The sequence below is a fragment of the Sinocyclocheilus grahami genome, unplaced genomic scaffold (genome assembly GCF_001515645.1).
Source record: "Sinocyclocheilus grahami isolate Dianchi unplaced genomic scaffold, SAMN03320097.WGS_v1.1 scaffold555.1, whole genome shotgun sequence".
Taxonomy (NCBI): domain Eukaryota; kingdom Metazoa; phylum Chordata; class Actinopteri; order Cypriniformes; family Cyprinidae; genus Sinocyclocheilus; species Sinocyclocheilus grahami.
In genome coordinates, this window is record NW_015505734.1 from 923,480 (window position 1) to 940,320 (window position 16,841).

General features: G+C 40.2%; 1 protein-coding gene across 1 annotated transcript in view; it reads right to left on the reverse strand.

The window, feature by feature from the left end:
- Positions 1-16,841, reverse strand: part of adgrb1a (adhesion G protein-coupled receptor B1a) — a 112,823-nt gene that overhangs the window by 49,976 nt on the left and 46,006 nt on the right. Inside the window, 12 exon segments of the mRNA XM_016239154.1 lie at positions 1,997-2,140; positions 5,103-5,211; positions 5,658-5,726; positions 5,809-6,003; positions 6,087-6,193; positions 6,396-6,497; positions 7,329-7,658; positions 7,993-8,172; positions 9,543-9,710; positions 11,033-11,137; positions 11,601-11,675; positions 11,894-12,052. Coding sequence (XP_016094640.1) covers positions 1,997-2,140; positions 5,103-5,211; positions 5,658-5,726; positions 5,809-6,003; positions 6,087-6,193; positions 6,396-6,497; positions 7,329-7,658; positions 7,993-8,172; positions 9,543-9,710; positions 11,033-11,137; positions 11,601-11,675; positions 11,894-12,052 — 1,743 coding nt within the window.

Below are 16,841 nucleotides of genomic sequence, written 5' to 3' on the forward strand. Positions count from 1 at the left end.
TGTCTTGTTTCCCATTGGTTTGTTCTTGTCATGTGACCTGTATTGTTTGCTATAAGTAGCCATCATGTTGCCATTGTCTCTCGTCGTGTATTGATGTTGTAACCCGCTGTCGGTGAGTCTAGTCTGTTCATGCCTCGTCAAGTCTGTTCATGCCTCGTCAAGTCTGTTCATGCCTAGTCAAGTCTGTTCCTGTCAAGTCAAGTCTCGGATTATTGTTTGGATGTTTGAATCACTTGTAAATAAACTGCACTTGGGTTCTTCACTACGCTCGCCTTCAGTGGACTGATTCATTACAGAATACACGACAAGGGCACAAGAACTCAGCAATTGTTCGTCTCCTCCGCCTTCGTCAAGGTGATCAGGCTATTGAGGACTATGTTGTTGAGTTTCTTGAACTTTCTAACCATGTGGATTTTAATGATGTGGCGCTCAAATCCGTCATGGATTAAACAAGCCCATTTGCTCCCAGCTTCCTGGGGGAAAGGTTCACTGGTCCTTTGCCGAGTATATAGACTTTGCTCTGCGGTTGAGGGGATCTGCTTTCACTGTGGGTGTCGTGGAGAAGGTACACAGCACTAAACCAGAGCCACAGTCTGCTCACGTCACGTCTGTCAAGCCAGTCTGTTCATGTCACGTCTGCCAAGCCAGGGTCCGCTCACTTCATGCCTGCCAAACCAAAGCCTGCTCACGTCACAGGCCGTTCACGAACTCACTGTCTGTCCTGCCATGGCCAAGGAGGCCATTCAAGAACTATCTGCTTGCTCCGTTACAGTCAAGTGGTCTGTCCATGTCTCTGCTCCACCATGGCTTCCTGCTCTGCCGTCATCACCCGGCCGCCCTGCTCTGCCTGCACCGCCATGGCCGCCCGCTCTGCCTGCACCGCCATGGCCGCCCGCTCTGCCTGCACCGCCATGGCCCCCCGCTCTGCCTGCACCGCCATGGCCCCCCGCTCTGCCTGCACCGCCATGGCCCCCCGCTCTGCCTGCACCGCCATGGCCCCCCGCTCTGCCTGCACCGCCATGGCCCCCCGCTCTGCCTGCACCGCCATGGCCCCCCGCTCTGCCTGCTCCGCCATGGCCCCCCGCTCTGCCTGCTCCGCCATTGCTCCCCAGTCTGCCTGCTCCGCCATGGCTCCCTGCTCTGCCTGTTCCGCTTCATGGGCCTTGCTCTCCGTTCCGCCTCCACTCCACCACCCTCCTGGACTTGTTGGGTTTTATTTGTGTTTGTTTGGGCGTCTGGAGCCACCCTTAGAGGGGGGATATGTAATGTGGGGTTTGGGTTTGTTTCATGTTCATGTTTTCCATGTCTTTTTATTTTGTAATTGTTTCATGCTGTCAGTGTCATGCTTCCCTTGCCCTCATGTATCTCTGCCTTGTGTGTGTCATTTTCTGATTGGTAGTCCTAGTCATGTGTCTTGCTTCCCATTGGTTTGTTCTTGTCATTGTGACCTGTATTGTTTGCTATAAGTAGCCATCATGTTGCCATTGTCTCTCGTCGTGTATTGAAGTTGTAACCCGCTGTCGGTGAGTCTAGTCTGTTTGTGCCTCGTCAAGTCTGTTCATGCCTCATCAAGTTTTTGTCTTGGTTTGTTTGTATTTTGGATCACGTCTGTAAATAAACTGCACATGGGTTCTTCACTACGCTCACCTTCAGTGGACCGATTCATTACAGATGTGCAACACAAAAAAATGTTTTAGAATATTTTACTGTGAATTAATTGCTAAATTTGATTTTCTATTGATTACATTTTAAAGGATTAGACTTTAAAAGGATTTAAAAAATAGAATCTGGAAAAAAAACTATTATTAAAAATAATAATAAATGGAATTTTGAAAAAAATAAAATGAATTTCAAAGTGTCTTAGATGAACATACAATGCAAGCCAGATTCAAACCTGTGCTTCTCATGAGCACCAAGGCTCTGTGTCTGCAGCATGTGTACTACTATTAGTGCTTACACGCAAATGTGTATAGTTGTGTGAGACTTTGTTTCTTACCTGGTTTTCCAGTGACCAGGATGTCTTTAGCCACTCTGACTTTGTCCTCAGAGTTGCGAGCCCAGTCCACCATCCCCCTCCACCCCTTCATGGGGAAAGTGATATCTGCATTTCCTGCGACAGGCCGCTTGTGAATACTCAACACTGGAGGGAGAATCCAGAGGGAACTGTAAGATCCATGGCAACACCAATATCCTGACTCACTGCACAACGATCACATCTCAACTAGAGAAAATGTCATGCTGTCACACGACTCCCCCATACAAACTCTCTTAGCTCAAACGCTTTCATTCTCTTATGATCCCAGCCTTCTGCTGCCAGCCATATTCTCTGTACCACTTCACAACGACAGCATTTTAATCACTGAAAGAATTTCCAAAACATGTAAAAGACCCATTTTTATTTATGGGTCCGAAAAATAAATCTGTGTAAATCTTTCATAAAGCCATTTGTACTTTTCAAATCAATGTAATGGAACAATTTACATACTGATGGTTTTACTTATGAGTTATACATAAATTTGCACTTCTTGTATTTCAAGACTTTCAAACTAACCAAGAAACCAACTAATTCATCTCAGCTTTAGAACTTGTGTTTACAGGGTTGATATAATTATATGTTAGACATGGTGTTTTTATTCTAATCAAATACAGAGTTTTTTTTTTGGACACAGCAAGGAATTATATTTCAAATAAATGCTTTTAAATAAAAAATATATATATTTTGAAGTGTCTATTCATCATAAAATACTGAAAAAGTGAATATACACAAAAATATTAAGCAGCTCAACTTTTTTCAACACTGATAATCAGAAATGCATACAAATCAGCATATTAGAATGATTTCTGAAGGGTCATGTGACACTGAAGACTGGAGTAATGAAAAATTCAGGTTCATCATTACAGGAATAAATTACATTTTAAAATATATTAAAGGGGTGGTTCATTGCGATTTCACTTTTTTAACGTTAGTTAGTGTGTAATGTTGCTGTTTGAGCATAAACAATATCTGCAAAGTTACGAAACTGAAAGTTCGGTCTTTTCAAATTCTGGCAGTTTAATATCTACAAAAACGGCTGGTATAGGGACTACAAGTTACTTCCCGGGTTTGTGATGCAGATAAACCCTGCCCTCGGGAAAAGGCAGCAAAGGGGGTGAGGCCTGCACTGCTTTAGAGAAGAGGAAGAGAAAACTAGAGGTGCACTTAAAAATCTATTCATATATGAATCGCGATTCTGTCTTCTAACGATTCTAATGGATTCACAAGTTTCAAAATCCATGTTCTAAAGCAGCAGTTTTTAATCCTGTTCCTGGCGTTGCCCTGCTCTGCACACGCTCTGCATCTCTCTCTCTCTCTCTCTCTCTCTCTCTCTCTCTCTCTCATTCAGATCACCAGCTCAGCTCCAACAATGAACTGTTCCATTTATACACTTATTTTCACATAGATATGAGAAGCGTTATCAAATAACAGCGTATCTAAAAGTATGAGACCACAACAAACAAAAAACATATGCATTCCATTAAAAGCCGTGCTTGCACAGGTTCTGCACGATCCTCTTCAATAATATCCTCTGCTTCTCAATCGGGCTCAAACTGATAAGCGTTGTTTACAATACAACCGGAGCACATGCCGCTGAGGTGAGGGGTGGGACTTTTAGACACGCACTAGAGACAGTTGAGCCAATCACAACACACTGGGCTAGCTAACCAATCAGAGCCCATTGCCTATTTCTGAGGGCGGGGCTTCATAAAAACAGGAAAAGATCAGCCCGTTTCTCAGAAAAGGGACAGAGCGGTGTGGAATAAAGGTAAATTATGTGGGGTTTTTTTAAACAAAGCATTAACACATGTTAGACTGCACCCCATAAACACAATGAAGCCTAGAAAAAAAACAGTGAACCACCCCTTTAAATTCAAAAACAGTTCTTTGAAATGGTTATATTTTACAATTTAACTGTTTTAGGCCATGGACCTGACATCACATTGTTGCATCCAAATCCAGTTTGGAGCAGATACATTAAATTACTTAGTGAAAAAGAAACTAACTCTATACAGTACCACTCATGTTCTTGTGTTCAAGTTCTTGTGCAGAATTTTCCATCTGTTGATGAATGTGTGGTGTTATGTATACATATATCTGCAACTTAAAGCTTTGTGTGGGACTGATAGGTCATTGCTGTAGGACAGGTGTTGTCACAATGGGAGAATCTGAGCTCATGGGCAGCTCAGTGATTCAGAGGTAAACAGAACCTCTCACAATCCCTTTTAAACTCTGCTAGTTGCGGCCCACAACGTATGACCATGAAGGTTCATCTTCCTGCTGTTTTTACGAACCTGGGTGCTGAGTAAACCATTGTCATCGTTGTGCAGGAGAGATGTTTGTGGTTTAAAATGTGATTCCAAAGCTATAGAAATGCATAGAACTATACATATTTGTAAATCTGTGTGAGCAGTATATCAGGGACATACTCATTCATAGCTCAGGGACTGTTCGGCATTTTCAAAGGGATATTGTGTATTATGGTTTTCTAATGTTCAAGGTGTGAGTGAATAATAGAGTTGGGGGTGATTTCAATTGGTCTGTTTCAGCACCATCAAAAGCCAAAAGTGTTTTTAATTAAACAATTAATCAAAAAGGTAAAAATGTATATATATATTTATATATATGGCATATATATAAATTAATAATTAAATGAATATATATATATATATATATTCATTTAATTATTAATTTATAAATTTATATATTTATTTGGTGAATTTATAGTGTTATAACTAAAAGTGCAAACACAAAAAGAGATGACAATGACAGCCATTTAGAACTACGAGAAAGGGTCATAGGTAATCACCCATGAAGATTTATATACATTACATCCTGAATGGTTAGAAATGGCTTTTAAAAGACCTTTCCAGAGTACTGGACACCATGCATCAGATGGTTAATTATTTTTCAATGTAATTTGGTTCATGTTCTCCTGTTCTTTCTTGGGTTTGTAGCTGCAACTTCTAGGCTGCCTTCCCAAACATTCAACCATTTAAGAAGATGACCATCACCCTCTGACATTATTGCAAGGGTGTAAACAAGTTAAATGTCAGTGGAAACTGACCCAGATTGTCGGTGACCTCATAAGTATCCTGGAAGTCCTTCATGCGGAGACTGATGACGTCCAAAAAGTCCTCCACTACACGAAAAAGCTCCTTAACGTTGGGCCCCAGCTGCCAGAAAGAAAATCAGGGCTTAATGTTAAAATATTTGTTTGTCAATATGTGATTCTGTAAGTGCATTTTAAATGTTATTGTTATAAATATATTTTTCTAAAAATAACGGCTGCTGCTGCTGCACAAGCTTAATGATATCCTTCCTTCAGAATGCAAACTGAAGCTTGCGTTAAGACATAAATTGTAAACTAACTAATGATCTAACTAAACAGCAGGAGACAAACAGCTGAATGAAAGATGTGCAGCGAAGAGAAGAGAATTGGCCAATTAATCACCTTTAAAACCAGCTGAACCTTGCATAATTACTAAATGAAAGAGAGTGAGAAGATTCCGAAATTAAAAGAAGGAATGAGAGAATGATGAATGAGTGAGTAGAAGAATGAATGAGTGAATAAATGAATGACAGAGACATGGAGAGAGAGAGAGTGTGAAGGCTGACTCACCAGTTGTGCTTCCTCCCACCTGTCCCTGTTTTCTTCCATCAGTAAGTTACTCACTGACTGCACAAAATTCTGTGAACAAAACCACATGACAGAGAAATATTCAGGGGCATTCGGGGTCAAATCTTTTATTTAAAACTAACGCTTCACTAACCCTCATGTCTGCATTACTGGGGCTGTAGTAGGACCTCCTAAATATCTCCGTCATGTTTTTCAGTACATCTATGATAGCCAGAAGGTCTCCACTGTAGCTTGTTCCATCACTTGACGTCACCCTCAGCTTGGTCATGACTTCAGAGACCCCATCTCCCACAAGCCCTCGTTGAGCCTTGGACAGGTGATCTCTGGTCTGGAGTAGGTAAAAAAACCCTTAACTTTGCAGACACCATCTTGGTTTTAACTTAATTAGAGCTTAGATTGGAGATCACCTACCAGTGTTTGGATACTTCGGTAGTCATTTGAGACACATTTCAAGTATGTTGGGTTCTCCCAGTAGGCAATGCCCTCATCATCCAACGAACATCGCCGAAGAATTAGTCCTGCATCACAGAAATGTGTCATCATTACCAGATTTTGAACAAGGATTGGTTAAAAACTGTATACTGCATGTTTGTTGGTTTTCTTTAACCCAAGCTTTTGGAGCTGTCCATGGTCCTGAAAATGTCTCAGTCTAGCTTTGAGGGTAATGACTGTTTAGGAAGTTATTCTGGTGTGTTCGTGTTTGCATGAGTCATGTCTTACCTACAGCATTCGGAGGGCAGCGGACAGCTGCAGTGTCTCCTGCAGGAGTTTTCTTCCACACTACGTTAGAGAAATTCTCCTCGTCACAGATTTCATGCGGCTCTGCATAAAACCAAACAAGTAAAAACCACAAAAACCTGAACAATCCCACAACATGTGAACAAAGAAACAAGTAAGGTACAGAATTACAACATACTTCTTGTGAAGTCTATAAATAGCAGAGAATAGGGGTGGGCGATATAACCAAAATGAGTAATTGTGTTTCATGATAACAGTGTATATCACAATTGTTATTGTTGCTGCAAATAAGGTTGTTACAATGCAATTTTAGATGCAAATATTTCAGTGCCATAGCAAAAAACTATTCTAGCCTAACTAATACAAGTAAAAGGTTCTCAACTTTACTGAAGACAAGAAGCAGGTATATTAGGCTACTGTCACTTTAAGACCTAATACACGGATCTATCACGGATGTTCTAACTTAAGACAGGCATTTTGACATAACTTTGTGTGTATTCGACCATTTGAGCGAAATAAAGTGCAAAAATAACACGCTGTGACAGGTGGCACAATAAGACATGAAAGAGATCTCAGTTAAATACATGCGCACAGTTCTGACAGATGGTTTTAATTAAAAACGTCTTTCAGAAATAAAACCATCTGTCAGAACAGTGCACAAATATCAAACTGAGACCTCTTTTGCATTTTGCAAAAGTGCTATAGTGGTTTAAAATCTCTCTAAAGTTTAACGTGTCAAAACGTAAAAATGTACGAAAAGGATAAACTTAGGTGATGTACAACACTGCCACGATAGAGATGGTAATTGAAAATGTATACCAGTTGTCAAATTTCAACCAGTTTACTGTGTCTACCAGTATATTGACCACCCCTAGCAGAGAATGACTTTTGGTTACAACCATGCGATTGTCTCACCTGGACATCTCTTCTCATTGCAACGGCTAACTTCCTCTCTGTCCCCTGGGCATGGCTCCCCCCCAAAAAATGGACCGTAACACACCCTCTGTCTTTGCTGGCTTCCTCCACCACATGTTTTGGTACAACCAGCCCAAGAACTCCAGAGCTGCCATTGGCCATCCACAGGACACTCTCGGAGGAAGCAGTCTCTTGTCTGACGCCACTCGCCCTGACACTCCAGGCCCCCATACGAGGGCCCATTACACTCCCGAGTGCGCTGCATTGTTCCATTTGAACAGGACGAGGAACAGGAACTCCAGCTGGACCACTCATTCCACACGCCATCCACTACAGAGTAAAAGCCAAAGTTATAAGAAGAAACTGAAGAATTTTATAAATTTGAGGATAGAGGATACAAAGAACTGAAAGTGGAGCATGATAAGGGGACATTATTGGAAGATATATTGCAGGGGAAAGAGAAAGGAGCTTTGGGTTGCCAAACTCCAGTCCAATCCGCAGTGATTTAAAGCCTCTATTAATCACCATCATTTGCTGTGAACTTCACAAAGATTCCTTTCAATCTCCTTCTCTACAGTGCCTCATATTAGGATTTAATTGTGCTGCTTGATGAAAGTTATTAAATCTGTATGAGACAGTCTGTATTTAAAGCCCCAAAAATCACCTGGGCATACAGCAATGTTGCAGAATTTGGTCTGTTTCTCCGGACCGTCGCAGGGGTTTCCTCCAAATTGTGGCTGCTTGCAGGAGCGGGTACGGTCTCTGTACCCACGGCCGCACGTTGAAGAACACAAGCTCCATGGAGTCCACTCATCCCACGACCCATGTACTGTAATCAGAGTGGCTAGGGTATGATTTATAGAGAGAAAAAAGCACCTCGACAACACACCAGGGCAAAACTAAAGAGCGGTTCACACTGACAACAACTTGAATTAATTTATTTTAAACAGGAGTTGCCTATTTCCCGATGGCATAAGCCACTGTTTGGGATGAGAACATTTTTAGAAAAGTTTAATGAGAGGTGACGTAATGGGATGACTACCAATAAGAGTGAAGACATTGGAGCACATTGAGCAGTATGCATTGATCATTGTTCATCTTGTTCATGATATGATGTATTGCTGCAATTTTACGAACATTTTCTACTTCATTTTTAGCAGCAAAAAAACATATTCCTTGTCCAAACAGAAGAACATCTTGTTTTTACCAGCAATATATCATATTTGTGATCAGATGTTCAGAAGCTATTGCCATTTACATAGCCCGCCAATGTTATGACAGGAACGCCTACTAGGAAAGACTGTATGATACCCAAGATGGTTCACTCATATTGCTATGAATTGGAAAATCTGCAATGCACAATATGGCGGCTCTAGTAATGAAAGTCGTTAGTTAGTCACTTTGCACTGCAGTTACTTTTAGACATACCGCTTCCCACATAAACCTCATGCTTAGGACTGCACATCTGCATTGGCATTGACCAACCAGAAATATATGCATTTCAACATCAACTGAGTGCAAGAAACAACATTCACAAGACAGTTCACGTCAAATTTTTTTTTTGCTAATTTGAAATAAGTTTGTCAAGCAGTTTTAGAGATTTTTAGATTTTCCCCATTCGATTAGATCTTGCATGCCAGGATGTGCATTGCAAATAGAACCACCACGTGACTTGCATTCCAAGAGACTTTGCTACTAGCTACCAACAATACAGCAAAAACAGCTGTCAGTGTGAACAGAGAATTACAGGTAGAGTAGTGTGCAAAAAGTAAAATTTTAATGTTAAGTCAAATCATTTTTTTCTTCTGCATAAAGTGATTAGCATTTACTACAACATTGTGCTTGTCTAGACACATTTAAAAAAAATTATAATCTGAATAACGCTTTTGTCTGGCCCACTGAGATGCTGAAATGCTAGAATGAAAAGAGATTGAGAGAGACCATCCTACATGCAGTGGGAACTATAGGGAGTTAGCAGACAATGCTGCACTTGAACCCATTAACATCTTACCACAGCTCTCCAGCATCCAGGGTTGAGAGGGGGGGGGGGGGACAGCCGTACATGGAAGCCCAGGAAGAGTTAGCCTCAGGTGGGCAGCGGCTGGAGGGTGAGTGGGCAAAGCTAATGGACTTGAGTGGAGGTGGGTCGGGTGATGGGAAGTGGATAAGAAAGATGGTGGGGGTGAGGAGAGGCCTGAGGTGGGCTGTGCTTACCTGGACATACAACAGTGTTATTGCAGGGTCTCTGTTCACGCAGCGGCCCGCTGCACTGCGTGCTGTACGGCACGGAGACACATAAGCGTGTGCGGCTCTGCCAGCCCTCACCGCACGTGGTCGAACACGCGCTCCACGCAGACCACTCCCCACCCGACGGAGGATCCACTGAGAGGGATGAGGGGAAGTGGGGAGGGGGATGGGGTAGGGAGCAGAGGAAAGGGTAGGAAAAGGGCCAAAACTAATTAGCATGCGGGATTAGCCACCTTATTTAGCAGGGGAAGCTTAAACCATTTAGTCGCTGACTCCATATCCTCAGCATTTACCCATAATAGAAGTTCATGCTTTGAGTTTTGGGATATGTAAGTCAGCCATATATACAAGGATTTCACCCAATAGATCAGACTTTAATATCTGAGCAACTGGGAAAGCCAAGGAATCATGTTGTAATCACAAAGTTATGGGAACATATTAAATGTCCAATAGGAAGCACTTGGTTGTCTTGACAGTGCAATAGATAATATGGACTATCATGGCTGTCCAATGGAAATAACCATCATAACCATCAGGTCGAATGAAATGGAGAATCAAGAATGTCCAATAGAACAATATTGAATGTCAAAATGAAAAGTGATAAGGAGGGAACGATTTAACCTTATTCTGACAACATTAGGGGTAATAAACGTTTTAGTTTTCATACTAACACCCTGCATAAGCATACTTAATAATATGCATATACATGAGTGTTTTATTTTATCTCTGAAACCATCAGTAGACAATTTTTTTGTGCACCATTTAGTTTAGAAATGTGCATAAAATTGTGTATTGTTAATGCTGCTTCCAAAAGTAAAATAAAAATTGGTAAAATCATGCACAGCATTTTTTGAATATAATTTCTGATTCATAGAAAAAACTTTTTTTTTTTTGATGTACAATTTAAATATGAAGACCCAGCCTCTATTTATGGATTTACTGATTTGTAGCACATTGGAATGAAATAGAAGAAAATAGTATTTATTTTGAAGTGACAGGTTCATATCGGTGTAACTGTAAAAATGAAAGACATTCATGCAGTACTCACAGTACAGACAAAATACTAGGGATTACATCATATTAGTACAATATGTCTTTTATACTGAAGCATGCAAATCATACATCACCACCCTCAAGCAAGGTGTGTCTTGTTCTTGTTTGTTTCATTATAAGGGGTTACGACCCTTTCAAAATGCTTTTAACTTCCTTGTAAGCAATGGTGTCCATGATTTGTGGATATCTCGATTTTCCTCCATGAACCATGCCATAATACACATGACAAAGACAAACAAAACATAAATCACACTGACAGGAGCATAAAAAAACAAGGCCATAGCCACATACACATCCAGTCTACTCCCCTGTATGTGGACTAGTGAGTGAAACGGTTGCAAGTGTGTATATGTGTGTGTGTGACCCCAAGCTGCAGAGGAGGCTGATGTCACCTGTCTTCTTACCTGTTTGGGATGACTGCTGTCCGCTGCGGGTCTTATCAGAGTCCTCTCGTTTACGGCTGTCCACCGAGCGCAGGGATTGGCTACGAGTGCCAAGTCGGCCTCTGCCTGCAGGATGGGGTGGGGTTAGCAACTACAGTTGAATTCTGATCGGGCAGTGCTTTGCGACCTTAACATCTAGACCAGCATCAGCCATGCTTGGGATTTTGTGTGAAGTTACATAGCTGAGAAGAATTGAACCTGTGTTTAGTTTGATACTCTCCATGTGAACGCGCAACTCTGTAAGAGTTTAGACACTTCTGGGTTTGCGTGACCTCAAAACGTGTGCTTTGAACACCGAAAAACATGAGGAAGTGTGCAGAAAAATGGCAAGATGGAGCGAGCAGTGGATGGTGGATGAAAAAATAAGCAGACCATGCGGAACGGAGACACAGACAATCTAGGTGAAGACATCTGCAGTCGATGGCCTTGACCATGGAGTGGGTTATTTACTCATGGCCTCCATCCAAACTGAGTGAAGATCTACTCACTACAGCCACATTCAAACTGATTTGGTCAGTGACGCCCTTACCAAGCATGGCTTCTTGCATTCCTTTGTATTTCACTGGACTTAAACCCTTGCCTTTAGAGGAATACTGCCTGTAGCCTATGGGTCCAATGAAAAGCACACAAAAACGCTCATTCTATCATCAGTCTATCATTATCATTATTATCATTGTGTCACACAAGAAGCAGAACATCTTTTTTTACAGTGAAATGTGAAAAATGTCCAAAATGTGTTGTCAGACAGTGATAGAGAGCGAAAGCTAGAGAAGAAGTGGTTGTGCGAACGGTCACGTGCAAACGTGCATGAACGCAACTTACCGATGCATGGCTGAGCATTGCAGGGATGACCTTCTTCCAGAACACCCTCGCACAAGTACGCCTCCTCAGGTGGTGATTGACAGGTGCGTGTACGCGTCTGGACTCCACCTCCACATTCACTGCTGCACTCCGCCCAGTTGCCCCACCCACTCCAGCCACCTGTATTAAACCCACACATAGACGCATGCACAGTCCGTGTGAGTGTAATTCCCAAGAAAAAGCCATTTATTAATAAATTTTCGTGACACAAATTAAATTTCCATCCCTGCTAAGCGATTATGTTCTGATTTCATAATCCATTATGATGGCACTAAGATGTAGAAATGGATCCATAAATATCAGTAGGATATGATTCCCTGTGTTCTGCTCCCTCATGAATGTTTAATAGCAGACATTGCTGCCTGTCTGATCCCGGAGGCCCCGACAAATATGTATTAATCTGCATGAATAGAACATGAAGCTGGACCACGTCCAGCTGCAGACATGTTTAATTACTCACAAATCAATTGTACAGGGGAGGGTATGTAATTCTGCACTCAGTGTCACTCTACCCGGAAAGTGAGAACTGAAATGAAAGTGAAAAAGAATCAGATACAGCTTATATTTAAAATGTCCATCAGAAGGTTTTAGCATATATTACATGGGGAGGGTCCATACAGACAATGTAAAGATGGCCAATGTAATGGGGTCAATGGTAGCTACATGTGAAAGATAATAAAAGAAGAAATCTAGCTCAAACCAGTAAAAAAAGAAAAAAATCTATTTAAAAGAAGCACCAAGTCTCGGTTCATCCAAGTGAAAGATATAACACCTACATGACAGAAAAAAAACTGAATGTAAGTTATACGTTGCACTGAGTAAATACAGCTGGATAAAACAAAAACTGTGTCTGTCTTAATTTCAGGCTGCAAAACAACAAAATGTGATTATTTTAAAGGGGTGTGATTCTTTTCTATACCCACTATAATTTAGCAGCATAATTTTTAAAACACAATTACAATTACCATGAACTTTAGGATTATGAATCTCATGAAGTTTATACCATTTTAAACAAATTATATATAAAAAAAATTATACCTATGTATGTTTAACATTCAGTAGGAGTTTATAGCCTTTGTAGATTTCATTAATAGAATATTAATTGAATTTATACGCTGAAACAATGTTCACTCAGAAATTGCTAGTAAATTTCTCAAATAAGTACATAGAAATATCAAGTTTGAATTACACATTGAATTAAACATGACATTTTGAAGAATAGGGACCAAAATAATATTTCCTAAAAGGTACTCAAGTAATTTTTATTTACAACTTATAATTTTTTTTAAAGGATTTTTTAAAAGTAGCAGATGAAAGCAGGTGACATGCACATACAATTTAATTTAAACACCAAACAATTTTATCTCAGAAATTGAAAGCATGTTCATCATAAAAATTCTGCATTCAAGTTACGGATGAATAAAATGTATGAATTGTATATTTAAGGTATTTTTGAATACCTTAACAGACCCAGATAAAAAGAACATGGGTGTCACACCATTGACCCTAACATCAGCTGAACCTTTCCGACTGTTACATTCGAAGCATCCCTCATGCAAAGCAGAGTTAAAGGAACACTCCACTATTTTTGAAAATAGGCTCATTTTCCAACTCCCATAGAGTTAATCAGTTAAGTTTTACTGTTTTCAAATCCATTCAGACGATCTACAGGTCTGGCAGTAGCACTTTTAGCTGTAGCATAGATCATTGAATCTGATTAGACCGTTAGCATCTCGCTTAAAAATGACCTAAGGAACTATACTCTCATTCCGGCGTAATAATCAAGGAACTTTGCTGCCGTACCATGGGTGCAGCAGGCACAATGATATTATGCAGCATCTGAAAATAGTCCCCAGCTAGGTAACTTCCAATAAGCCTATTTTCAGGTGCTGCGTAATATCATTCCGCCTGCTGCATCCATGGTACGGCAGCAAAGTTCCTTGATTATTACGCCGGAATGAGAGTATAGTTCCTAGCCATATCAGCCTAGAAAATTGCAACTTTTCATTTTCTGTCGGTCTTAGTACACGATGGAACTACAGAAGAGTCAAGTTTTAAATAGAAAAATTTCATTTTTGAGCGAGATGCTAACGGTCTAATCAGATTCAATGATCTATGGTAAGCTACAGCTAAAAGTGCTACCGCCAGACCCGGAGATCGGCTGAATGGATTTGAAAACAGTAAAACTCAACTGTTTAACTTAACTAGGAGTTGGAAAATGAGCATTAATAATACATTATGCCACATAAAGGCCAGATATAAAAACAATTTATGCCTTTTTTGCAGCACTGATACAAATCTGCCGGCAAGCAAGTGCTGAAAAGCAGAATCAATATCTATTTGTTTGAGCAGGATGAGCGATTAATGGCAAATTGTTTACTTGTGGTGCTGAGATTGGCTTTGCTGCATGTTGTGCCAGACACATTCACCTGATAAAGCAAAACGGATTCTAATCTTCAATGCCTCGGCCTTGAATATACAATCAAATGCACAGTAAGTGACAATCGCATGCAAAATGAACTGGGATGGCTCTCAGCGCGCTGCCCTAATTAATCTCATCCACCAATCAGCTTCAAGCCAGATGGCTTCATCAACCAATCACACATGGCATAAACAGCATGCATAGCCAATCCCTGCTCCACAGCGGACTGTAAGTGGTAAAAGTGGTCTTAAACTTCTCAGCTTCTGTGCTGAATGACTTCAACCTTATTTAAAACAAATGCATATAAGGAAAGGGTAAGGTAAGAATATTCGTAAGGCAAACAATCTTTAGAAAAGCAAATAAGAAAAAAAGTCCTGATAGGAAACAATAATACTCCATTTGGCGATAAGATTTTTTCTCTCTGTGAAAAACTATGGGGGAGTATGACCTTTTTTTTGGCTCAATAATCATGGGCTGAAGGAGAAAAATGGGGGCAGAATAATATAGTGTTTTCTTTCTCTGTCCCCAAGGACATTTTATTATGCTTTCAATAATTTAGTGTGCTTCTCTTGTTCGGTGATAGCTCCCTTACATCCAGACTCTTTGCAGAGGACACTATATCATCTTTAAACTCTCATATTCGTCCTCTGCTCGGATGTTTCTTTCTATTCATCAGCCCTTCCTCTATCATTTTGTCTTTTTGCTCGTTTTTCAGATTGCAGCTGCAGCACGCACCTGCTTTTCAAAGGATAAGTGTGTGAATATACATCATTCTGCCCATTAGTAAATATCTTCTTGGCTTACGAAAGCCTCAAAGTGACCTTCACTTTCCCTCAATAGTGAGCAGAAGGTCTAATAACAGCTCAAGTGACAGTGATCTGAATTCATCGATACAAGATCTCACCCGCCACTGCCCATTGCGTATCTGCTACGAAACCAAGGTCAGACGGTACATCTAAATTACACCCTACATTCGACTTCATGCATTGTTTTCTGGCTGCTTATGTGTATTAAAACACAGGCCGTGGGTCAGTGACGGAATGCAAAACATGGGAAGTGCTGACACCCAGAGGATGCTACTAGTCATTGGCATCCATGTCGGTAACAAATGAGTGTGCTAGCAAAAAAGGGATGGTTTAAAAAAAATTATAATAAAAAGAAGAGATAAAAATAAAAAATACATCATGTTGTCTGATATCTTTAAAAATGTTTCTTTAAAACGTCTTTTTTATTGATGTTTTCTCTATCTGTCCCTCTGATGGCTGAAGCTCACAGGTCTAATCCACTGTTCTGTGTGTGTGTGCATTTCTGCTGTCAGTACCCTGCTTAGAATAAATATTTGAACAGCTGTGCTTACACATCTGATTGATTAACCTCACTCCAGGGGCAGGAAACACAACTTAGGTTTGCACCCTTGCCACGTCGCATAATCTTTCCTGTCTTGCGCCGTAGTAGGCCTACTCAAAATGGCCCACGTAAACTAACTCTCAATTAAAAGACCACAAATGTCCTACCCATGAATGTTAACAATACAAAATAAAGCCAGCAAGTGAGGCAAAAAAAAAAAAAAAACCTGATATGACAAAACACTTCATTTACGAATAATATGATATTTTTTATGAATATTATATTATAGGCTTCAGGATTATTTATCCGTTATACATTGTAAACATTTTTATAATGATATATGTATAAATGTATATATGCAATTATTCATTATATATGTAATTGCTTATCAATGAACCAATGAGAGTGATATATATAATTAATTTAATTAAGCCACTTCAAATGAATAGCAGTATATAACTAGTAAACAATAGCAAATAAATAAAAGCAAGTGTCAGGCACAGAAGGAGAAGACTCAGAGGTAATGTCAACAAAGTCTTTATTCACAGGTAATTCAGAGAAGCAGTGTGGTAAACAGGGCTGCGTTCAGCCCCGACAAAAACGGTGCAAAACGGAAACGGTGATGCGTTGAACACCCTGTTCTGATGACGCAAGAGTTGCAACTATGGCAGCTGAGAAGGCCATTCTTTGTGTTCTTTTTGAAGAATTTTTGGAGCCTGATGAAATCGGTATAAATACGTGTTTAATACTGCAAAATACGCTCGATGTTACAGTCACTGCCCTTGCCCTCCAAAATAAAAGAGAACATCCCAATCAAATGAAGGGATTTGTGGAAACTGTGCTTCCTAATTATTGTGATCCAACATTTGCCTCGCATTTCAGGATGAAAAGACAAAATTTCAGGTGAAGGATAATCCACTTCTTACCTCCAAGACTGTGTTATGATCTATATGACCTTATTATTTTTATTGTGAGTATTAGGCTTATCATTATTGCTGATCACTGCATGTTGTTGTGCTATGATATTGTAATATTTACCATTATATAATCAGAGGGGTATAGAAAAGTTTAAGAAAGTGTCACTCCATAATACAATAGCAAAATATATAAATATGTATAGTATTTTTATGTTACATTAAT